Source organism: Mobula birostris, chromosome 31 (genome assembly GCF_030028105.1).
Source record: "Mobula birostris isolate sMobBir1 chromosome 31, sMobBir1.hap1, whole genome shotgun sequence".
Taxonomy (NCBI): Eukaryota; Metazoa; Chordata; class Chondrichthyes; order Myliobatiformes; family Myliobatidae; genus Mobula; species Mobula birostris.
The window spans coordinates 4,750,265-4,776,726 of record NC_092400.1 but is presented as its reverse complement, the minus strand read 5'-3'; the positions used below and the strand labels follow the sequence as shown (position 1 = coordinate 4,776,726).

Genomic DNA, 26,462 nt, shown 5'->3' with positions numbered 1-26,462 from the left:
ACCCCATATCCCCTGATTACCTCAATATTCAAAAATCAGTGTCCTGAATAATCCTACCGCCTTCTTAGGCAGTGAATCCCAAAGACCTTTACGTGAAAGAGTTTCTACACATATTTGTCCTGATTGGTTAACCCTTTATTTTCAAACCATCTTCCGTGGTTCCAAATACCTAGCTGGGTGAAGCATTACCCCAACATCTACCCAGTCACGCTCTGGAGAAGCAAAACCCTGATTTTAAACTTCCGCTGCCTTGTGGCCATACTCACCCGTGGGAAAGCCGTCGGGAGTAAACCCTGGGGAAGAAATCTGGAGTCATGGTCCCAAAGGCAGTTTGATGTCGTTTACAGCTTCACTCTGGCAGCATCTGTGATGACACTGGTGTCAAGCTGTATTGGTGCTTGCCCTTACCTTGGACTACATCAGTGATGTGGAGAGGGGGACCCACTGCATGGGCAACAGTCGGTTCTTCAAATCTTCCCACCCACAGTCCACCAGAGGCGCAAACTGTCATGGTCCGGATCGGGGTCCCTTTAAACTTACTTTGTTTATGTTACGATCCGGACTGTTGATTCCCTGTTTTCCCGTGTCCCTCGGCTTTGGTGATTGGAGGCAATTGCTCTTGACTGAACTGGTAGTTTATAGTCTCTGGCTTTCAGCCGTTCGGTGCGGGAGCGTTTGCAAAGCCACCAAGGTACAGCGTGCCAATGTCATCTGACCGGAGGAAGCCTAGTCTCCGCCCGAAGCAAATGCTGGTAATTCGCCTTTCCTCACTGGAGCAACCTTGTCAAGTTACCTTGCCAAAGCAAGCCTGTAAGGTTTCCTCACCGATGTGGGTCCATCAGTTAACCCGCCGGAGGGAATCAAGAACTGCTGTCTACTGTTCCTGGGCCGAGTCGAGAGCTCGCCACTACCCGAAGGCTCCAAGTCAAGTCCTGGCTCCGGGGGCATTCAAGTACCAAGTAAAGTCCTGTCCCTGGTGGCGTTCAAGTACCAAGTCAAGTCCTGGCTCTGGCAGCATTCAAGTACCAAGTCAAGTCCTGGCCCTGGCGGTCTGTGATTCCTGTCCAACCCCCCTGTCTGAATCCCTTCTCTGCCCCTCTCGCCTCTAGCCCTCGTCTGTAGCCCTCGCCTGCACTTCCATCTAGTTCTATCGCTGGAGCTAGATAGTTACTGTCTGGTGTGCTTTCGTGTTGGTCTTGTCTTGTCCTTGCCTCCGTGGGGTAAGTCTGGCCGTCTTGCCGTTGCCCCGAGGGGGGTCATGTCTTGTCTTGTCTTGTCCTCGCCTCTGTGGGGTAGGTCTGGCCGTCTTGTCGTTGCCCCGTGGGGGGTCATGTCTTGTCTGGTCCTCGCCTCCGTGGGGTAAGTCAGGCCGTCTTGCCGTTGCCCCGCGGAGGGTCATGAGTCCCGGCCCTATGTCCTGTACCCAAGGAGGGGTCCCGACTCTCTGTTCTGTGTGCGAGTCCCGGCCCTATGTCCTATACCCAACAAGGGGTCCCGACTCTGTGTTCTGTGTATGTGTCCATGGTTCCATGTACCTGCTCTCCCGAGACCAGGGCTCTGTTTTCCATGTTCCTCCTCTCCCTAGCCCATGTCATGTCCATGCCTGGTTCTGGGGTCCGAGCCCCAGGCAAGACCCAGGTAGTGGGTCCTTGCCCAGTCTTTGGCTCGGAGTCTATACCTTAGCCTCTTCATGTCTCCTCTAGTTCTGGGAGCTGATTCCGAGTCCAAGCCCAGGCCCTTAGTCCCAGCCTAGTCGTAGTCCTGAGTCCTTGTCCAGTTCGCTATTCCTGCTTCTGCTTTGCTCTCCTTGTATCGAACAATAAACTAAATCTAATTAACCTCACAAGATGTGTCTTGCGTTTGGGTCCACCCTTGCTCCCAAAGCCCCCGCCATTGTGACACAAACTCATGATCTGCTGGGATTGACGGCTGCCTACAACTACTACCCAGTCACGTTCTATAATAACTTTGTACGCATCAATAAGATCAAGGAAGTTCATCATCCCAGGAATCAATCTGGTGAACTTCTCTCACATTCCCACCATGGTAAACCAGTCTCTCTTTAGGCAGAGAGAGTATGCAGTGCACACATTGCTGTAAATGTGTTCTCATAAGTGCCCTATAAAATGGGAGCATAATTTCTCTACTCTTGTAGACAAGGCACCACGGTAGCATGGCGGTTAGTGCGACACTGTTGCAGCTTAGGGCGTCAGAGGTTAGAGTTCAATCCTGGCGTCCTCTGTAAGGACTTTCTGTACGTCCTTCCCCTGTGGGTTTTCTTCCCATAGTCCAAAGTCATTATACATGATTAGATTAGGGTTAAGTCGGGGTTGTCTGAGGTTGCTGGAAGGTGCAGATCAAAGTGCTAGAAGGGCCTATTCTGTACTGTATTTCTAAATAAATAAAATAGATCCCCTTTAGATAAAGGGCATTATTTACCTTCCCGAGGGTTTGCTGCATTTGCACATTAACTTAGAGTTTTGTTTACAAAGGCACCCAGTTTCTTTTCATCAACAACACTTTTCATATCTTTCACCATTTAGTAAATACCACACCTTTCTATTTTCCCTACCAAAGCAGTTTTCCACATTATATTCCAACTTCTCATTAACATAAACTGTTTGCATCTCAGAAGTGTTAATGCATTCTGCACACAAGCCAATCTGCCGCCCAGCCTTGTGTCACCAGCAAACTTGGATATATTATACTTGATCCTCTCCTACAAATCATCAATCTCAGTATAGATTTCCCTATATCATCCCACTGGTCACAATGTCCCAACAAAAAATGACTCATTCTTCTATTCAGTGCTTTCTTCCCATTAACCAATTCACAATTAAGAATCAGAATCAGGTTTAATATCACCGGCATATGTTGTGAAATTTGTTGTTATGTGGCAGCAGTACATTGCAATAGATAATAATAACTGCAAGATACAGTAAGTATAAATATATTTAGAAAGTTAAATTAAATAAGTAGGTCAAAAAGAGAAAAAGAAGTGGTGAGCTAGAGTTCATGGGTTCAATGTCCACACGTACAATGTCCCTAATAGTATGCAATCGAATTTTAATATGCTCCAGCATGGCATTTTATCAAAGACCTTCTGAAAACCCAAATATACCACATCCACTGGTTCCCCTACTGTGGTTCTGCATTTGCAATGTTATAATGGTGACTGCACTTTCAAGTTACTTTGTCACTTATAAAACATCCAAGGATAGCCCAAGGTTGTGAAAGATGCTTTGGAAAATGCCAGTTTCTTTATTAAATTTAATTTCATGCCCTATCACAAGCCACATTTTTGCGATCTTTAATTTCTGTAGCCACCCTCCAACCCCATTGATAACTGAAGCGGATCTTTAGTATGGTGAGAAGAGTCCCGGTCTGACAGCTGAGATTCAGGTCTGGCTGAGATTGGTGGCCTTGTACATTATAAATGCCATGCAACCAAAATACATGCTTGTTCAGGTAAGGAGACCTGTCAGACTGTAATCAACCCAGAAGTAACTTCTCCTATAGTTGTGATAGCAGCTTAGTAGCCTTGCATTTTATAATGTTATCATTGTCCATGCATTTACAAGTTTGAATTATGCTTTCCATAACAAAAGATCTTTGGATAAAATAAGACGGAAAATATTGGCAACAACTGGAGCGGTGGATAGCTTCTGAAAAGAGAACAGAGTGACATCTCCGAACTCTCTGCAGATAAGAACCATGTCCATCTGATTCTTTGTTAATTCCAGTTCCTTGGATCTCCAGGTTCTGAGATCTGAGTGAAGAGCCACCATCCCGCGTACATTCTCTGACCCTCTGTCCACCCACCTGCTGCCAAATCATGAAGACTGCGTTTTTAAAATGAGTAATAGAATTACTCATGAGAGTGGGACATTAAAAAAAACTTATAAAAATGGACAAACCTGCACTACACATTGGGAGTGGGTGTTGATGGGATTTTGATTTTAACAGGTATAAAACGGGAATGTTCGTTCAATTAATTCTGAAACAATTCTCACCACTTTTGCTTCCCCTTAAGTAGAGCTGCTGTTGTATAGACTGCACTATCTAGAATCAGAAAGAAGGAACTAAGTGAGCCAAGAAAAGAGATGAACCAAACTGAAATTGCTGGAAGACCACCTGCTGTGCTAGAAAAGGCGTTCCTTTTGCGAAAGAGCAAGCATTTTTTTGAGCTGTTTGGACATCAAAGAGCTGCATTCAAAGTGTAGCCTGTGCTGGAAGTCTTAGCAAACCTTTGTGCAGAAAGCAAGATCTCACAGACAGCAGCAAGGTAAATCAGTAATACTAAATCCATGTGTAATTATGTCACCTAAAACGGTGATACGTCATGATTTTAGTCACTGTTTAAATTGCCAGCATGTAGAATTATACAGTACCATATATATAATCTTATATTTAATTATAGTGAATAATTGTGACAACCCCATCCCACATCCATCTCCTGACGCCCCCATCCCTCTCCAGCGACAGGGAGCTACATAGAGAAGGAACGTGGCCGGTTTTATCTCTGGTCGGCACCACCTAACTTTTCGATGAGGTTTTTGCATAAAAATACAACATGCAATTGACACTTGGTACTGTGTGCATACCTGTGCTTGAACTGGTGCCAGGAGGATGAGGCTCACCAGGATGGCACATTTTGCCAGACCTGACTGTCTAAACGGAGAATTCTGGTTGGACAAGGTACCCAAGCATTATTCACACAATTCAAAACAGCAATGGAGGAAAAGGGATGTGTTATTGTTAAATGGAACTTAGCACCTGTTCTATAAGATTACAGGTATTAAGAATATTTAGAATAGGGAAAAGGTGTCTTAAAGAGGTATTTATGAAAAATCTGGGATTTAGGAGAAAGCAGAAGAGGGGTTAAAGATCATAAGAGGTGTTGGTGAGCAAGATACGGAGAAGAGAGCACTGAATTAAAAACCAAACATAATTTTTCATAAACATTTGCGGTGATCTCGAAGCGCTGCATGAATTCATATCAGAAGCCCCTACATATAGAAACTGGCATTGGTACAACAACTTCTTTCTATGCAGGAACGTTCCAGAATGCTTCTAAAGAGATGGCTTAACATTAATATAATCTCTAGAGCAAGTAGAGATTCTGAAGACTCTGAATAACCTTGGGCTCAAACTGAATAAGGCTCTAGAACCAAAAGACTTAGGAGCAGAATCACCTGATTTGGCCCATTGTCTCCGCTCCAAATGGTGTTCAGTATTAGGGTCAAGTGTAAGCTTTTCCCATATGGCTGTGGTAAACTTGGCTCTATCACTACTTTACTGTGGGCTATACATCTCATTTAAACAGATATTGTCCCCATGTTAGGAATTTGGGAGACCCTTACTTAAAGGGTCCCTACAAAGTGAAACTGTAACTCCTATACCAAAGCAGAAAGAAAGAGCTTCATTTGCAGTTTACAAGTGAAACCCTTCCTTTGTATTAGGATTAAGGAGCACAGGCCCAAGAATCTCTCTTTATGAGGTCTGAAGGGTGCCTGGCGCCTGCCTGCTGTGTGTGTCAGTAGGAGCTGCCCTGCGCTTTCTCCAAGCCTGACTGCTATAAGTGATGCACTAAGGGTTTATTGCAAAAAGGCAACTGCTTGCCAGGCTGACGAGATCCTGGGTTGTACTAATTAACTGATTTAGCCACGATTATATTACCTGGAATACAGATACAGCGTTAACGAAAACTCGTTAAGCTCAATTAGCTATTTATTCTCCTTCAACAATACGACTCCATGCAGTGGCCTAACAATTAAAACTGCATCTCCGTTTTACGCTAAGGACACCATCACAACCTTAGGTGTAGAGGAAAGGCGCCCGTCAGTGGAGTTAGACGGAAATATTGAAGCCACATATCTCCTGATTAATTATATGATGGGAAGTTCCGTGTGGCCTGGTGTGATGCTTCATGCAGCGGAACAGCCCTTGACCCCCTGAATTATCGAGCTCGGCGAATGGTGATTGCTAGATTCCTTGCCCCATACCCAATCACTGTCAGTGCAAGTGGCCACGAACGAGACGTCCCGGCTCTCCACACCTGAAGCCAGTGCGTCTTTAATTGATTCGTTGCAACAAGCACAATACGACAGATAATGTGGTCAACAACAACCCGGTCATGCCGCCAACAATGTGTTTAAACGGCAGATCCTAAAAACTTGCAGCGAGGCCGCAGTGCCACGCGGAATGTAAGGACAGAGCCCCGAGAACCAGCGCACGCGAACGCGCAGAAAATCCAAACTTCCGACCAAGTTCCCAGGCCTTACAATGTTAACTGATTCCTTTAAACAGATGCTACCTGAGGTCAGATTTGATGCCACTCAAGAAACGCCGAGAACAGCGCTGGTGGGTAAGTTCAGAGTTACTGTAAAAGTTTGAATTGGCCCGGCCAACATTTCACGAAGCCACTTCTAACCTCGCCTCGTGTCAGATGGGCACTGAGGTACCGCCAAGAGCTCGATATTACTCTGATAACTTATTGACAGGCAGATTAAATCGTCCCGCACCAGGAAACAATGCAGTGAAATGGTTGGGACAGATGCACACTTGGGCAAACGGGACGCCGATTTAAACAGACCCAATAAATTCGCTAATTGGTAAACTGGTACCTTACAGAGCGCGGCGCGGGGAACAAAGTGGTTTCGAGAGAAGTTCGCAGCTCACCTGTGTAAGAGCGGTTTGGACCGGAGAACCATCTCCCACCCCGTGTGAGGCAGGAAAGTCAACAGAAAAATCTGTCATCTGTCGAATTAATGTTTGTGACCCGTCCCATAGCCCTCTGATAAATGGATACATCTCTCCGCAAAATGCGTGACAACAAACAGATCCCCTGGGCAAATGTATACCACTCTGCATTTTAAAATCAGATCATTTGACAGACTTTTTAATCTGCAGTAGAAGCTGGGGGGGAAATAATTCATTTACCTGACCGAACACCGAGTCCAACATGGGGCTCAGACCGGGGTCGACATCCACCGACTGGAAGCTGGCCTTGCTGGATTTGGACGAGGAGGGCGACGCCGAGCCGCTGAGGAGCGAGCACTCGCTGCCGCTTCTCTCCAACGCGCCTTTCCTGCACCGAGCCACTTTGCTTCCCGGTGCCCGCTTCCTGCGCTCGCCCGCTTGCCCCTGTCCTTCCCCTCGCTCCCCTCTGCCGCCGGCTGCCTGCGGCTTGCCGCCCGTGCCTCGCTTCCGGGACGCCTTCGCGTCCGCTGCCGCCGCGGTGCCACCTGCCCTGGCCGAACCTCCCGCCGGCGGCAGCTCCTCGGCCGCGTCGCTCCACTGACCGCGTTCAGCATCCGAGTCCCTGCCTCGCCTGCGGGGCGCATTTCCCACGTGAAAGTCTCCTCTCGTCGCTCCGCATTTCAGCAGGGAAGTCTTGGAGTCGCTTTTCGTTATAGAAGAACTCATTTCCTATGTTATCTCTTAATATTATAATTGCTATTATTGTTTTACATCACCGAGCTTTCTGGGACATGCAAGTCCTCTATACACATTGTACAGTATAGGAGAAGGCAGCGGTAGGTCTGTCCTTTAAAAAAATCTGCTTACATCCTGAACACCCATGTGACACGAACACAATCCCTCAGAGGGGGGATTGTGAACCGAGTTAATCAGTACTCTCCATGGCCCAGTTACATTATTTTTGACTGACAACGGGAATTTGAAACAAATCAGACTCAGGCACTTATGTAAAGGTTGGATTTTTTGGCTTCAGGTACAAAAGCAGATTAAAGTCGCAGTCGAAATATAAATAGATTAGAGTCTGGATGAAATACTGCCGGAAATTCATCATTCCAAGTTTGATGAAAGACAACTGACTTCTCTCTGACTTCCTACCTTAAAAGATTTGAACGGCTGGTTTAATTTGAATTTTGCGACATAAATGACACTTTAAATTGCCCTTAACATCTTTTGTCAAATCGTTTAAATTACGTGACTGGGAATTAAGACTAAACCCTAGCAAAAGCAATCACCTTACTTGATCCTAATCTTCTCCCTTAGATATACCCAAACTCGATCTATTGACAGGGTAAATCGCTTAACTGAGAATCTCCTCCAATTTTAATCCTGTTTCATCCAAAATAAAATTCGTTCAAGATCAGACAACAATAGTTTTTGTTTTGCTTCGGAGTTCTGAGACCTGAAACCGGGTTGAGTCTCGTGTTGTGGACGGATTCGTTTCCCTCTGTTCCTGCCAACCGGCAAGGCGGAACATCGCACTTTGGGCAACGAATAAATTGCTTAACACATTTTGAAAAGGAAATAATTATTAAAATATTATTTCCAAAAATGGTTAATGCAATTCTCTTGTGAAAGTAACAATCAACGCCGTGAGAGCAATGAATTCCACGTTGAACAGCTCAGGCGTTAAAAAAAAAACAAACGATCTCTTCTCCGCTCTTTGACCAGGTCTCTAAAACCCGACTCTTCTGGTTACTTTGCAGTGAGGCAAATCATTCAGAGCTTTCACCAAACAGAATCCATGGATGGTGAATGCGGGTTAAACTGAGGATAAATTTGGATAGGTACATGGATGAGGGGGTATGGATGGCTAGATTCCCGCTCCAGGACGATGGGACTTGGCAGAATAAATAGCTCGGCACAGACAGAAGAACCTGCTTCTATGAACAAGTGAAGGGTTAGATTAGCGTCGATTAAAAGGTCGGCACAATATTGTGGGCCGAAAGGCCCGTAATATTCTATTTCCACAAAGCCTTGCAAAATTTATCTGTTCAAATAACTTAAAGGTCCCCTTTGAAGTTCACTATCGAATCACCCACTGCATATCATTTCCCCCTTCATCCCTCCCAGGTTTCTTTTGCCATTGCATAAGTTTGACTCAAAAGTAGAACTGTTGTAGGTGTTATAATTCTTAAATTGAAAATCTCCAGCCGTTCAAGAAATTGTTCAGGAGGTCAGGCAGCAGCTGTGGAGAGAGTAAATGAGTTATGTTTCAGATTGATCACTAACAACAAATGTCATCTCTGTCTCCGGGAACTTTGTTAAAAAAAAATAAACAGCACACCACATTCAGCCACAAAGGGAGAAGTAATGAAAAGCAAAGACTACAAAACTTTCATCTCCTGAAGTATAAGCACATGATTAAGAGTAGAATTTGTCTCAAAGATAAAATCAGAAAGTGCTGGGAATACTCAGTTGGTTAGTCAGTATATGTGCTGAAAAAGCAGTTCATTAAGCTTCAACCTTTATTTTCTCTCTCAACCTACCCTGCGTATTACCAGCATTCTGTGTTTATATGTCATCTTTCCACAGTCTGTAGCATTTTACTTTGACATCTTAAAAAACATCTCTTTTTGTGGATAGTGACAAATGGTCTGATTTTAAAAATGAACGGCTTTTAAAAGTGAGGAAAGAGCAAGGATTGAACAAAGGGAGCATTCTTGAACAAATTGTATGGTTAAATGAGCACGTGTCATTTTCCATTTATTTACCTGATGCTACTTTAATTTTCTTGTCATCTTTGATTTTCTTGTCACGTTAATGTCATGTTAAAGAGAATGTTCTATCTTTAAATACTTCACTCTGTTTCATTAGATTCTGCCCTATCCTCCAAATATAGGGCCCACACAATGCAAGCTATTAAAGATATTATCCACATAAGAACTGACGGACCTTTTTATTTTCATATAGGCCATAAACAATGATATGAAGCAGGATTTAGAATTAAAAAATTCAATGTGCCATCTAACAACTTAATGCCATACTTTAATGTATAAGGTCATACTAGTGGCTTAGCACATTATTGAGAGATGCAATATAGGAACTGCAATCTTTAAGAATGTTTTCTAGCTGCAAGAATGAATATTCCCTATTATTGTAGTCTCTGTAGTGTTTGAGAATGAGAAACTTCCTTGAACCAGTTAACAAAGGAACGTCAAGCCACATTTCTTCTCTGGAGGTACTTTTTGATCTTCTTTCACGCTCATGGTGGATGTCATGAACTTTGAGCTTTGACCCTTTTCTTGCAGGTTTTAATTAAGAACAATCAGCTTCAGTACTTTGGAGATTAGTGTTCTAGCTGTGGAACAGTTTGTCCCTCGACACATAATGTACTCCAGCTTCCAACAACCATTGCTGAGAGTGATTTAACCTTAATCTTAAAGTTAAGGCATAAAACTAAAGAAATCCAAAGTTTTAGATCACTAGAACTCAATACATAACAACAAGTCAATGCAAATTGTGTTAGTGGTGTCTAACAATACACACATTCACTACATTTATGTAGCAGTTTCCTTTAAATAATAGTACATATTTATTAAAATACAAATATATTATATGTTTATTCTCTGATGCTGGCAATATTAATATTTGTGTTAGAATGACTGAAGCCTAAGCAGAGGGCACTAAAAGAAAAATAAAGAATTGAAATATAAAGTTGATTTATCTGAGTGGATAAAGTTCAAAATTAACAAGGTCTTGTCCACAATTGTTGATTACTGAGGGCAAAGGAAACAGCGGAGGGTTGTTCTGAAAGGCAAAGAATTAATAGACCAGTGAGATTCATGACTTTTATGAAAGTTGCCAAAGATAATTGGGATCACTTGCTTTATAAGAGGAAAATAGAAAAGTTGATTTCTGGCTAATTTTAGAGGGATCGAGAGAACATTTTAAAACAAAGGAACTACATGAAGCGATAATGGTTAAAACTTTGTTTGTATTCACGAGTAATTTCTCCACAGGGTGCACCATAAATCAGACTAAGCAATAGTAGTAATATACCTTATTTGGGCATACATTTAATTATGAAAAAATAATGAAACCTCTTAGGATGTGTTGGTAAAATCCTCACTGATATTACTTTTGCTTGAGGTGTGGCTGTGGACCTGAGCTTCATGGAATTAAAAAAAATTACCATGGTCAACAATTCCTGGTCTTCACTCCACTGATATTTGGAAGGGTCACCCCATAGCAATCTTTGCCAACTATTACTCCCACCTAACAATCACATGCCTTACCATCTTCTTGTACTGTCAAAGTCAAAGTCAATTTACCATCAAAGTATGTATAGGTCAGCATATACCAGCTTGAGATTCATTAACACGTAAACAGAGACTTGCAAACAACAAATATGTAAAAGAAGACTAATTGTGCAAATACTAAATAAATAGATAGATCGATCAATCAATTAATCAATCAGAGAACTGTCCTTGAAAGTGAGTCTGTAGGTTATGGAATCAGTTCACAGCTGAGGTGAGGGAATTTCTGGTTCAGGAGCCTGATGGTTGAAGGATAATAACTGTTCCTGAACCTGGTGGTGTGGGACCTAAGGCTCCCCTTGTACTTCCTACCCAATGAAAGAAGCAAGAAGAGAGCATGGCCTGTATGTTGCTAGTCCTTGATGGTGGATGCTGCTTTCTTGTGGCAGTGCTGCTTGTAAAGGTGCCCAAAGGTGGGGAGGGCTTTTTAGATGACATGCCAAATCTGCTCAGACCTCTAAGATATTAGAGGCACTATCATGCCTTCTTAGTGATAGCACTCATCAGCTGGTCCAAGGATAGATCCTCTGATATGATAGCACCAATGGATTTGATGTTACTAACCTCTTGACCTCTGAACCCCTAAAGAGAACTGGCTCATGGACCTCCAGCTTCTTCCTCCTCCCTGTTTCTCAAGTACTTCTCACACATCACACACGAGCAGGGCTCCGACATCCCTTCAGGTATGTTGTAACATCCACTAAGATACATTTTTCTCTGCTGCAGTACAGGATGCCTCTCAGTTGCCAACAACAGCTGGTTGCAGCCTGTCAAACTGTGTTCACCAGCCTGGAGGCATGGCGGGTTGCACGTTAGTGAATGGTGACCACAGGTATCAGCTGATAAAAGTTGGTCATGGTGTGCCAGGTGTTGAAATGGAACTGGCCACTTCTTCCATGTTTGGACTCCACATTTCATCCACACTTCCTTGCTGAGACCACTGACAATGACAGAGTGCTCATTGCATTAACAGTTCACTTTCCTCTCAACCCACACATCATCTCCTGACTAACTGAAAGCAAATGGCATGAAGCTGCACCTCCTAGGAATTCTCCTCTGGCTTTTCTGCTTTGAGGTAACAAATGACTTCCTCGCTCCAGGGCCTTGGCAGCCAAGCTGCATTGGATTGCAGAAGAGCCCAGTCTATCGCTCAGGCTGACTGACGTCCACCAGCCCACAGCCTAGGACTCCGACCACTGCAAGAGGAATGCTGGCAGCTGGCGTGTCGCCAGCCATAGCTGGCTCTCAACCAAGGCCAGGAGAGGGTAGTCAGGGCAGCAGTTCTCCAGAGGGGGAGGTTGCACACAAGTTCTGTCTCTGAGGACTACAGATGAAGGCCGATGGGCTTTCACTGCAAGATGCCTGAGGCACTGGTAAGTCTGCAAGGAAGTGTGGATGAAATGTGAAGGAGTCCAAACCCATGGAGAGAAGTGGCCAGTTCCATTTCAATACCTGGCACCCTGAATAACTTTCACCAGCTAACGCCTGAGGTCTGAGCTTCTTTGCAGCAAAAGCTGATGGCATCATGTATCTGGGTAGCCTCTGACCTGATGGCATGAGCATCGATTTCGCTAACTTCTGGTAATTTTTCACCCCTCCCCTTTTCTCTTTTTCCATTTCCAATTCAGACTCCACTCCCACCCCTTATCCACTTTGGTGGCAAGAACAGGAATACAGATTATTATCTGAATGGTGGCCGATTAGCAAAAGGGGAGGTGCAACGAGACCTAGGTGTCATTATACACCAGTCATTGAAAGTGGGCATGCAGGTACAGCAGGCGGTGAAAAAGGTGAATGATACGCTGGCATTCGTAGCAAGAGGATTCGAGTACAGGAGCAGGGAGGTACTACTGCAGTTGTACAAGGCCTTGGTGAGACCACACCTGGAGTATTGTGTGCAGTTTTGGTCCCCTAATCTGAGGAAAGACATTCTTGCCATAGAGGGAGTACAAAGAAGGTTCTCCAGATTGATTCCTGGGATGGCAGGACTTTCATATGATGAAAGACTGGATCGACTAGGCTTATACTCGTTGGAATTTAGAAGATTGAGGGGGGATCTTATTGAAACGTATAAAATCCTAAAGGGATTGGACAGGCTAGATGCAGGAAGATTATTCCTGATGTTGGGGAAGTCCAGAACGAGGGGTCACAGTTTGAGGATAAAGGGGAAGCCTTTTAGGACCGAGATTAGGAAAAACTTCGTCACACAGAGAGTGGTGAATCAGTGGAATTCTCTGCCACAGGAAACAGTTGAGGCCAGTTCATTGGCTATATTTAAGAGAGATATGGCTCTTGCGGCTAAAGGGATCAGGGTGTATGGAGGGAAGGCTGGTACAGGGTTCTGAGTTGGATAATCAGCCATGATCATACTGAATGGCAGTGCAGGCTCAAAGGGCCGAATGGCCTACTCCTGCCCCTGTTTTCTATGTTTCTATGTTTACCTGCCTATCACCTCCCTCTGGTGCCCCTGCTCCTTCCCTTTCTCCCATGGTCCATTTGTCTGTCCTATCAGATTCCTTCTTCTTCTGCCCTTCATCCCTTCCACCTGGCAGTTGCCACAAACAGCCCGGCCACCTACTCAAAACTTATTAAAAAACACTGCAGGTAGGTGAGCCAGAATCAGGTCAGGGTTAGTATCACTGACCTATGTCATGAAATTTGTGGTAATGGCAGATTTGGGGCTCTCCCTGTTGGAGCGATGTCACACCTAGTTGACCTGCTGCTTCGGAGCTCCAGCGACCTGAGCTGATTCTAACTACTGGTGCTGAATGTGTGAAGTTTCCTCATTCTCCCTGTAACCATGTAGATTTCCTGTGAGCGTTCCAACTGCCACCCACATTGCAAATCTGTATTTATTGGATGGTTAATGGGTTAAAGTAGCTGGGTGGCAGGGGAGAGAATGAAGGTGAAAGGCCGCAATAGAGTGCATGTGGAGAGGATGTTTCCTATGGTGGGAGAGTCTAAGACCAGAGACACAGCCTTGGAATAGAGGGGCGTCCTTTTAGAATGGAAATGAGTAGGAATTTATTTAGCCAGTGTGTGTGGTGAACCTGTGGAATTCTTTGCCACAGGCAGCTGTGGAGGCCAGGTCTTCGTGTATACTTAAGGCAGAGGTTGATAGATTCTTGATTGGTCCGGGCATGAAGGGATATGGGGAGAAGGCAGGAGACTGGGGCTGAGAGGAAAATTGGATCAGCCATGATGAAACCGTGGGGCAGACTCGATGGGCCAAATGGCCTAATTATGCTCCTGTATCCTATGGGCTTATAGTCTTCTGGGAGAGAATTAAGTGCTGTAGGGGAATAAGTGAGGTTATAGGATTGATTGAATTGTTTTGAAAGCCAACGCAGGCAAGATGACCTAAACAGCCGCCTTTGTTATGAGAAATATGAATTAATCCCAGATTTCATGTGTTCGGTTCTATCAACTGCCAACAGCTTGAGTGGAACTGAAGAAGTCAATTTGACTTCTCCGAGGATCCTCATCTTGTCGTGGTGGAGAGGCTGCTGAGTTCCTGAGATCCCCAGAGAGCTGCTGTCTGGCGTTTAATAAACTGGCGCTTGGCTCCTGGTGGCAGTAAGATCAGGCAGGAGGTTCCATAAGACCATAAGGTAGGGGAACAGAATTAGGCCATTTGGCCCATCGAGTCTGCTCTGCCATTTCATCATGGCTGATCCACTTCTACACCACTTCAGGCACAAAGGGCAATCCTCAATGTTGGAGCTGGTGGAAGATGGTGACACATCTGGTGATGGTGAAGAGTCCCCAGTCATCTTGCATTCCACGTCCCTGGGCCTGCATCCCGATCTGTCAAGGACCGTGTGGTGGCTGCCCATGCATCTGCCTCCCCACGTTGAACAAAGTCACCCCCAGGGGTTCTCCATTAAATGAATCCACCTTAACATCCCTGTGGCGATCAGCGAGTGGTGAAGGGGCTAGGTTTGTGAGATCTGGAATGTGGGTCTGTAGCTACCTGAATACCCACAAATAGGCAACCCCGGAGGTGAATATCATACTCGAGCACTGCAATCCGATTTGACAAGTAGCATGAGGTACTCTGCAACTGTGCAGTTGCAATTTATGACTGGAGCAAACTGGCACACACTGTGCCAGTAGAAATAGCACCCTGTGATCCAGTTTCTAGGCTGCATGGTGCCAACCAGGAAGTGTGGGTGGAATGTTTAATTTCATGTGAAATCATTCTAGAAATATAGAAAGCAAAGGAGAATCGAATTAAGCGAGAAAGTTAAAGACAGAATTAAAAGGGAAAAATATTTTAGCTTTCGCTTTTAAACTCCTCGGGAATAATTAAAATCTACAGGGGAGAGGTTTTATGCTTGTAAAGATGAAAATTCAGTTCCAGAGGGGATGTTTGATAGCAACTGAGCATGTTTACAATGACCACCGCCACAACAAAGCAGCATCCACCATCAACGGTCCCCACCAACTCGACCATGCTCTCTTCTCACAACTACCTTTGGGTCGAAGGTACAGGAGCCTCAGATCCCACAGCATGAGGTTCAGGAACAGTTATTACCCTACAACCGTAAGGCTCCTGAACCAACATGAATACCTTCACTCGCCTCAGCTCTGAATTGATTCCACAGCCTACAGAGTCACTTTCAAGAACTTTACAACTCATGCTCTCAGTATTAATTATTTATATAGGTGCAATATTTTTGCACAAGTTGTCTTTTGCACATTGGTTGTTTGTCAATCTTTATTTATATACAGTTTTTCATAGATTGTATTTCTTTATTCTCCTGCAAATGCCGGCAAGAAAATGAATCTCAATGTAGTATTGTACATGTTGACTTATATGTACTTTGTTAATTTGACCTTGACTTTGAATTGTAATCTAACATTGCACTTGAATTGCTCCTGAATGGACAATTCTTAGCATGTTTCTGATGTGATCAGTGGGTATCCGGTGGATAAGCACTGCAATATCATATATTTGAGTGCTTAATTGCTTGGCCAAAAGCCATCACAACTCGGCTAATGGTGGGGTAAGAGATTGTGGAGGAAAGCTTTCCAACTTCTTGCTGTGTGTGTGGACACTGGAAGCCACATTTGATATATATTTTTCATACTGAGTGCCAGTTGCCTGTTCTTCCCATATCAAAATCCAAGCCAGCAGATATTTGTATTTTGTCTTCTTAACTGTACAGTCAAAATAGCAACTCCTATCTCAGCAGGATTGTGGGCCTATAAAATGTTGGTTTCTAAAGCCAGCGAGCAGTAGAAGGTAGAAGATTCCGAATTTGACGAAGCTTTCAAGTGCTCCAGAATTGGCTTTGATGATACTTCGATAATCCATTGTCATATAGAACTGAAACTTAGTAGATCCTGGTAGGAGAGCAGTGTGGAGACATGGTTGATCTCTGATTCATGTCTTGAAGACCCTCTGAACTTTGCGTTGCTGGTAGGAAATTGAGTGTATTAACCAACGGTGACTGTAGAGATCTGAGGAAGAGTTGTCTACGGTTGGCATTCAAGACAGTAGTCCCGAGACTGATGAAGACTGCTTCAAACGTAGGACGTAAAAGGTGGGTAGTAGACCAAAAGCCAGTGTCAAGAAGTGAAAACGTGAGCAAGGAACTGGTGAGATAGAATGGACAAGGAGACGTGGTGAAGTGAAGACAGAATCGAATGGACTGGTGGTTAAGGATACCACAGAAATCAGATAGGTCAGCTGATATGTGCATGCAACTTGACACAAGGTATCCATTAGTACTGCGAGACCATGGATCTGCGCCTGGAAAGTCTTCACTCTCCAGGGCGCAGGCCTGGGCAAGGTTGTATGGAAGACCAGGAGTTGCCCATGCTGCAAGTCTCCCCTCTCCACAACACAGATGTTGTCTAAGGGAAGGGCATTAGGACCCATTCAGCTTGGCACCGGTGTCATCACAGAGCAATGTGTGATTAAGTGCCTTGCTCAAGGACACAACATGTTCCCTCGGCTGGGGCTCGAACTCACGATCTTCAGGTCGCTAGTCCAATGCCTTAACCACTTGGCCACGTGCTCACAACTTGACACAAAGCACCATTATACAGATAATGGGGATTTAATAAAATGTTTCCAGAAAGTGGGAAAGAGCTAGACATTAAGATTTGAAGTGAGAAGTGAATGATTCTCATCAACTTAGGGAGAGATGATGAGTGAAGAGTCAATAACATGGAGATAGAAGTAATGGTGATGGATGGGATGAACTGGGCATAAGAACTTCACTGAGGACACCAATCAAATTGGGACTTCCTAGACAATTACTTAGTGGCTTTACATTACCTTTGGGAACCAACAGATTCCTTTCAGAGTATTCAAGGATTAAGGTCTGTATCATAGTTTTCCATTTAAAATGCTCTTAAGATCATTTTATTGTCCCGCTTGCATTCCCCGATCATCGTACCTTCTCATTTGGAGGCCAAAGCCTGCGAGTCCGGATCTGAGTCCACTGGAGGTTGGAGGCCAAAGAAGACGGCCTGTCCTGGGGTTAGAGGAGCTTGGGTGGGAGGGAGGGACGGGACTGGTCTCGCTGTTGTTGTTTTGTTGCTTGTTGTTCTGCCGAGTATTGTGGGCATGCTATTTTGGTGCTGCAGTGACACTTGCGAGCTGCCCCCAGCACACACTCAGGTGCATTGGTTATTAATGATGCATTTCACCGTATATTTCAAAGTACGTGCGATGAATAAGCTTGAATCAATATCCTGGGATGCACTCTCCCTCACTTCTTGCCAGTAGCGCACCACTAGTGGTCAGCATAAGCCACTTTTCTCAAGCTGAAGTTGCTGTTTCTTTTATTGCGTTCCCGAGTTAGGACACACGCAGGACATCAGCAATTCTTTGACAAAGCAGCACCCTTAATGGCTTATTGCTGGACATAACTATCCTCCCGTAGCTCTCATCAAGAATCGCTGAAACACTCTGCTGGGATTAAATGTTAGTGCAAAGTGTGCGTCACGATTAGAAGTGGTCAGGTGGATGTGACTGCAATGCAATGTAGCTAAACTAACCTGGTTATTGATAAAGGCACACTCAAATAGATTAACGTAGTTTCACTTTCCACCCACACTATTTGACGCAACATTGCTGTGCAGTTTAATTTCTTAGCTTTCATTATTATGTGTAACAGCTGTCAAGATAAAAGCTTGCAGCACGACAGCTCAGAATACTAAGTGGTCTGTCACTGCAAGGAAGTTCTGAGAGAAAAAAAAATGAACAGCTAATACAGAGTTCCAGTGACAGTGGGAGAAAAAGTTTAAGATCAAAACAGAAAATGCAGCAAATACTCATTGGCACCAGAGGGAAGAGAAACAGGCCGCAGTGTCTTCGTCAGAACTGGGGAGGAGAGGAAAGGCAGAGACGCACCAGGCTGCGGACGCCGGGACCTAGAACAACAACCAAGCTGCTAGAGGATCTCAGGAGGTCAGGCCGCATCTGTGGAGGGAACAGGATGGTCACGTTGCAGGTCGAGACCATTCATTGGGATTGGGAGAGTAGAGGAAATCTAGGGGTGGGGAGAAGGGGTGGGCAAAAGTTGACAGGCAATAGCTGGATCGGAGTGGGGCGGGGGGTGGAAATATCCATGGAGCCTGGGAGGTGATAGGCGGAAGCAACAAAAGGCTGTAAATGATGGAGCTTGATAGGAAAGGGAGGTGGAACATGGAACCAACAAGGGAGATGGGGACAGTGGTGGGGGAGGGGGGTCGAGGGGATGCAATGGGAGGATGTGTGAGTGATGGGCAGATGGAGTAGGTGGAGGAGGGTCAATAAATTAGATGAGGGTGGAGGGGGAGTATGAGGGACTGGACAGATCAGGAGGAAAGGGAAAAGGTACAAAGAGGGAGCAGATTACATGAAATTATAGAATGTAATGTTTATGCCATTGGGTTGTCGACTACTCACGCAGAATGGCAGGTGCTGTGTGATAATTTACACTTGGCATCACCCTGGCAGTGGAGGATAGGTTAGTGTGGGAATTAAAATGGCCGGTAAGCTGGAGGTCACATGACCATGGCAGATGGCGCATAGGGACTCCTCAAAATGGTCGCCTAGTCCGCTCTTGGTCTCACTGATGTAGAGGAAGCCACACGAGTAGACCGGGTAGGAGAGGGGTGTTTACGAACATTTGCCTCACATGTAAGGGTTGTTTATGGCCCTGGATGGTAGTGAAGGAAGAGGTGTAGAGACATACGTTAAACCCTTTTTGGTTGCAGGAGAAAGTGCTTAGGTGTAGCAGAGAGAAGCGGAGTGGTGAGTCACAGATTGAGTGACCCCACATAAAGGAGGTGAAAGGGCTCCCAGTTTGAGGTGAAAGCTCCTGGCTACAGAAATGGGCGAATGGGTGAGTAGGTGTCAGGAGAATAGTTCAACATCACATGAAGCTTGGATTTCATTGAGATGGGATCATGGGGGAGTGGGGGGAAGAAAGCCGAGGACTGATTACTCAGGATCACACAGAGGAAGTAATGGTGGAAATATCGTTGACGGTTGGAGTGCGGGAACGAGAAGGTGTCTGAGTAAAGTGAAGGGTGAGAAAGATCTTGAGGGAAATTGGAGTACAACAGATGTTGGGGCTTATGACTTATGAGTCAAAAATCATAAACGACAATATCTCCTGTAATTGATCGTAGCGCTCAATGTGCCAAAGAATAAAGTGGAACAGCAAAGTACAGTAGCTTGAAGATTGAGTAGGTCTGCGTTGTTGCAAAGACTTTGGTCTTTTGCGGCCTGTAATTGCAGCCCTGAGGTTTCTGCTCTCCTAAAAGATGTATATATTTATTTTGTTTTACCAGGTAATATACTCAGTAAACCTATAGTAACTATGACAGAATTACTTATCCTCCGCTGTGGAATATATCACATGTCAACCAAGATTCACCTTTGTTTATCACATGTACATCGAAACATACAGTGAAATGTGTTGCTCACATTAACAACCAACACACCCTAAGAATGTGCCGGGAGGCTGCCTACAACCTGTCGCCCCCATATTCTGCCACCAACTCAGCATGTCCACAATGCCCAGCAGAATGCCACAGAACGCAACACGCAACAGAACCACAACAGAAAAAACAAGTCCAGTTCTTCCCTCTCACCCGCCCATCGGCATATACAGTCCTCTAACCCATGGAGAGTGCTTGTCGTTACCTACAGACCCTTCCATAAAACTTTCCTCTTCCATCCTTGCCAATACCTCACTCCTAGTTTCTATTCTTTGCCCTGTCAAGGTACATAGAAGTGTTATTAACATCCGCATATACAAGTTCTGATGTGTAGTAATGCAAGTAGTATCTATCTACACATGCACATTCTAACATGCTGAATGTGCAGCGTTCCGGTACACACGCAGACCTGTTTCAGTGGAGCAGGTACCTGGCACCAGCAGCATCGTTGCCCGCAAGTACAAGTGAAGCAGATCTTCGGTCACCCACTTCATTAAAAAGATTAGATTAGATTAGCAGTCCTCTTTTATTGTCATTCAGTAATGCATGCATTAAGAAATGATACAATGTTTCCTCCGGTGTGATATCACAAAACACAGGTCAGACCAAGACTGAAAAAAACTAACAAAACCACATAATTATAACATATAGTTACAACAGTGCAACAATACCATAACTTGATGAAGAAGTCCATGAGCACAGTAAAAGTTCAAAGTCTCTCAAATGTCCCACATCTCACGCAGACGGGAGAAGGAAGAAAAACTCTCCCTGACCATGGTCCGACTCTGAGTCATCCAAAAACTTCGAGCTCTGACCAGCTTTCTGACACCGAGTACTGAGCGCCATCTCTAGCCAAGCGATTCGACCTCCATCTCGGTCGCCAACAGCAGGCAAAGCCGGGGATTTTGAGGCCTTCCTCAAAAAACAGTATCCAAATAATGGTCAGTGTTACACAGTGAGAAGAGAACCTGCATCCCAATGATGGGAACAATTACGCAGGGGGTGAGGAGGGGGCAGGCATTGGCCGAACTGGCATCACACCTGTGATCATTGGTAACAAGTTGACTTGAGACAAGTAGAGAGACTGTGCCTGAAATTAAACTATGAAGAAAGTTAGAATTTCTAAGTGATTTCATAGTTGATGAAACACATTTGTAATAGTAGCCATGGCAATGCACCAAATTTGAAAGAAAATTTGCCCACAGCAAACTCTACTGAAATAACAAATGGCCAGGAATGTTGCTGTACCTGCTGTTAGTTAAGAAATACGGTAAATATAAAGTTCAGTCCAACTTTTTATTGGTTTCCCTCAGTTTTTTGGTGTTTTATTTGTTGTGGCCGATTGGCGGGTGGGTTATCTGTTAATTGTTTGTGGTTAAGAGGTGGGGTTGGGGGTTTGGTGCTTCTGTCACTGTTCTTTTCTGCGAGTGAGAGGATTAAGGACTGTTATTGATTTTTTTTGCTGTGAGTGAGGGGGTGGATTTTGGAATCTGCAAGTTTTGTTTCTTTTCTTTTTCATGTTGTTGGTGGGGGGGGCTGAGTTGATGTCTTTTCTTTCATCAGCTCCCATGATCTGTCTGTATTTCATGGCTATCTGAAGAAGACAAATATCAGAGTTGTATTGTACGTGCATACATTGACAATAAAATAAACCTTTGATCCTTTTTAAATAGTGATCACCCAAACTATACTATTCTTCTTCAGAACATAGGATGGGTCCTTTTACATCTGCTTTTTAAAAGCCTCATCCCTGAAGGTAGTACATAGCAGTGCATAATTCTCAGTATGGCACTCAGTCAAATGGCTAGATGATGTACCTGGATAAATGCAAAAGACTCTGCAGTTGTTGGAAATCCAGGAAGTCCTGATGAAGGGACTCGGCCCGAAGTGTTGACTGTTTATTCCCCTCCATCGATGCTGCCTGACCTGTTGAGTTCCTCTGGCATTTTGTGTGTGATGTGTCCCTGAATGTTAAGTGAAATGTTGAACAGTGATCTCTGACCTTGCAATAGGTCTTACTGCATATATGCATTTATTATGTTACGTGTATACATGCATTGTTCTACATGCATCAGCAAGGAGCCCGGCTTTACCACTCAGCAGAACAACTTAGAGTGCAACTGCATTGCTTAAAGTTAGCCTGTGCCCCCGAACGGGATGGCGTTGCTTGTCTTCAGGACAAGCTGATATCACTCTGAATTGTCTTCTGTAACAGTGAATGATGGCTGACCATGAGAGAATGGGGGCCACAGCCCCATGATGCTGCGCAGGAGGTTGTAATGGAGGATTTGGACAGGGGAAGGGAAATAGTGTCACCTGGTTATATCTCTTTCAGTGCTGCCGATGTTACAGGCCCTCCCTGCATTAAAAACATGCAATTCATGGACACCCGTACATAGGAACAAGTTTCCATAAATCAGGCCATAAAGATTAAATCCCTTAAAATATTATTACATTCAAATGAGAACTAGCCTTGAAATAAATTCTGTTTTCATGTAACCTCTCCACAGTAATCAGACACCATTGTCTCTTAAGAACACAGACTGACTGTTTCACTGTTGGGGGCCACTTAAGAGAGTTGTTTTGGAAATTGACCTTTGTAACCAGGCACGGGAAGACAATAGATAATTGTTTGAGTTAATTTACCTCACCAACACCATTCATTACAACTCTGTGGGACGTAAGGTTACTATGTCGTGTGATTTTGTGTACTTAAGACAAAATTAACTTCTTGTCAGCTGTAAAAAAAACAAACTTATTTATAACCAGCGATGGCCTGTAATTTTGCACATGAAGTGCAGTGCACAGGTTTATGGGATCCCTGCTTCCTGACATGTTGGATATTGTGGCAGTATCAATGTCCCTGACGGTGCTGTCTGAAAAGAGGATGCTGTCCAAGTTGCATGCCATCTTGGACAATGTCTCCCATCCACTACATAATGTACTGGTTGGGCACAGGAGTACATTCAGCCAGAGACTCATTCCACCGAGACGCAACACAGAGCGTCATAGGAAGTCATTCCTGCCTGTGGCCATCAAACTTTACAACTCCTCCCTTGGAGGGTCAGACACCCTGAGCCGATAGGCTGGTCCTGGACTTATTTCCTGGCACAATTTACATATTACTATTTAACTATTTATGGTTTTATTACTATTTATTATTTATGGTGCAACTGAAACGAAAACCAATTTCCCCCGGGATCAATGAAGTATGACTATGACTATGACTATGACTATGTAGAACAGAGAACAAAGTAGCACTGGAAAAGGCACTTCAGTATCCCGATGTCTGTGCCAAACACACAGCCAGATTAAACTAACCCCTTCTGTCCGCACATGATCCATGTCCACTCATTCTCTGCTTATTCGTGTACCTACCTAAAAGTTTCCTTCTGCCTCCAATACCACCTCTGAGAGTGCGTTCCAGGCGCCTGCCACTCTGTGTAAAAAAAACTTGCCCAGCACATCTCCTTTTAACTTTCTCCCTCTCCCCTTAGTGCTATGCCTCTTACTACTTTACCACGGGGAAAAAATATTTTGGCTGTTTCTCCTGTCTGTGCATATTATAAACTACTGCCAGATATCCCCTTAGCCTCCACTGCCCCAGAAGAAACAATCAAAGTCTGTTCAACCTCTCCTTACTGCTCATTAAACCAGGCAGCATTGTAGTGAACTTCCCCTGAACCCTCTCCAAAGCTTCCATATCCTTCCTGCGATGGGGTGACCAGAAATGCATACAATACTCCAAGTGCTTCTGAACCAAAGCTTTATAAAACTGCATATAAATTCCCAACTCTTGTACACTGTGTCCTTGGCAACGAAAGCAAGCATGTCATACGCCTTCTTCATCACTTCTTCTAAGAACCTTTATTATCAATGTCTGTATATGTATATGTATGTTTCACTACTAATGTAATGGCTTCTCTGTAGTAGCGATGTTTGGGTTATGACTAGAGATAACGGGGCATGTTAGCCAATGAGCGGGAAGTTGTTCTTTCTTGTGTGTCTGGGAGCCGGGAATTTGCAGGTCTTTTGCCGGGGAGAGATGAGGAGAGAAGACGTGAATGGAGAGAGCTGGTAGACCGCCAGATGGAGTGACTTGGAGCGATGGTCCGAAGGTCAGCGACGATCTGAGGAGGTCAATGGTGGATGAACGGCCTTATCAGTGAACTCCAACATTGCACATTAGACTGTTTTGTGAGAATGGGCCCTTTTCTGTTTTTTGTTTCTTTACTAACCATATGGTCAAATTAAGAATTATAAAGCTCAATCGTTTAATCGCATATTGTGTACTGTTTGTTATTTCGGGGTACTGATTTATAACAAGTGACACATTGCGCAGCATCCACCCAAACAAGATTTCTTAAGTTTGGCCGGGCCGGGGGCTACCTTCCCCTAGATTAAGCCACTAGCTGAACCGAGAGTTACATGTACTACATACAATTTCGAGATTCATTTTCTTACAGGCAGCCACAAAGCATAAAAACCCTATAGAACCTATTTAAAAAAAGAAAACTATCAAACACCCAATGTACAGAAAGAAAAAGCAAATTGTGCAAACAATAAAAGTAAGCAAAATAACAGTCAGAACTAAGTTCATGAAAGTGAGTCCACAGCCATGAAGCTGGTCATCACTGCAGCCAGTTCAGGAGCCCATTAGTTGCCTCAGTTAAGCAGAGACACGAGTAACCTCACGGAGCAGTGAACTGAACACCGGCTGGTCCCTTGCCTCCGGCCCCGACACACTGACCTTTTCAATCGACCCGGCGCTCAAATCAGCCGAACCTCAGGTCGTTCCCTGCTCTCGAACCTGGGACCTGCCACTTCGATATGCTCTTGGGCCAGGCCCAGCCCGGACTCCTGATTAGAAACAGAGCCTGTGCAAGGATGCAACTGAACTCCCTCATGCTGTTTGATATTTAATGAAGGTTTTCAGGAAGGCATTGACTACAGTGCAATGAATTTCAGAGGCAAATTACAAGGCAATGATGTGATTATATAATAGGTTGAGAATTTCCAGTCCTATCCATTTTCTCCCTGAAATTTCTTGGACTTGCAGAGGAAAAGCTAGTTTCCAGACACTTTGGAGAAACAGTAACAGATAGCTACAGAGATCGTTGCCAGAAATACAAACCTAGTAGTTTAGATATATTTAGAGACTTATAGAGTCTTCGAAAAGTACAGAACAGAAACAGACCCTTCAGCCCATCTAGTCAATGCTGAGGCAATTAAACTGCCTCCTCCCATCAACCTGCACCGGGACCATAGCCCTCCATACCCCTACCATCAATGCACCTATCCAAACTTCTCTTCAACATTGAAATTGATCTCACATGCACCACTTGTGCTGGCAGCTCGTTCTACATTCTCACAACCCTCTGAGTGAAGAAGTCTCCCCTCATGTTCCCCTTAAACATTTCACCCTTCACCCTTAACCCATGACCTCTAGTTGTAGTTCCACCCAACCTCAGTGGAAAAAGCCTGCTTGCATTTACCCCTCATAATTTTGTATACTTCTATCAAATCTCCTTTCAATCTTCTATGTTGCAAGGATAAAGTCCTATCTTATTCAATCTTTATAAGAAATTAATTTCATGTGTCGTAAGAAATTAATAGACTTATACAAGTGTTAAAGTTACAAACACAAGAGGTTCTACAGGTGCTGGAAATCCAGAACAACACACACAAAATGCTGGAGAAACTCAGCAGGTCAGGCAGCGTCTATGGAGATAAACATAGAAAGTAGGTGCAGGAGTAGGTCATTCGGCCCTTCGAGCCTGCATCCCCATTCAGTATGATCATGGCTGATCATCCAACTCAGAATTCTGTACCTGCCTTCCCTCCATACCCCCTGATCCCTTTAGCCACAAGGGCCATATCTAACTCCCTCTTAAATATAGCCAATGAACTGGCCTCAACTGTTTCCTGTGGCAGAGAATTCCACAGATTCACCACTCTCTGTGTGAAGAAATTTTTCCTCATCTCAGTCCTAAAAGGCTTCCCCTTTATCCTCAAACTGTGAACCCTTGTTCTGGACTTCCCCAACATCGGGAACAATCTTCCTGCATCTAGCCTGTCCAATCCCTTTAGGATTTTATACGTTTCAATAAGATCCCCCCTCAATCTTCTAAATTCCAACAAGTATAATCCTAGTTGATCCAGTCTTTCATCATATGAAAGTCCTGCCATCCCAGGAATCAATCTGGTGAACCTTCTTTGTACCCTCTCTATGGCAAGAATGTCTTTCCTCAGATTAGGGGACCAAAACTGCACACAATTGGATGGATAAACAGTTGCCGTTTCATTATGACTCTTTATCAGGACACCAAGTGTTAAAGTTCCCTGAATCCAGTCTCAAATGACATATCCCACGAACTGTACCACTATGCTTAGCACTGGCCATCTATCAAGAAACTCAATCAGAACTCACACCTAATATTTCTGTGTTTTATCTTAAAATACACAATGACCATTGAAGCAAGTCAGACATTTATTTCT

At 44.3% G+C, this 26,462-nt stretch overlaps 1 protein-coding gene across 1 annotated transcript in view; it reads right to left on the bottom strand.

Moving 5' to 3' along the window:
* LOC140190736 (calcium-binding protein 1-like) overlaps positions 1-7,428 on the bottom strand; it is a 102,224-nt gene extending 94,796 nt beyond the window's left edge. Inside the window, exon 1 of the mRNA XM_072247551.1 lies at positions 6,943-7,428. Within this exon, the coding sequence (XP_072103652.1) occupies positions 6,943-7,428 (486 nt within the window). The remainder of the gene's footprint in view (positions 1-6,942) is intronic.
* Between the last annotated feature and the right edge of the window lie 19,034 nt (positions 7,429-26,462).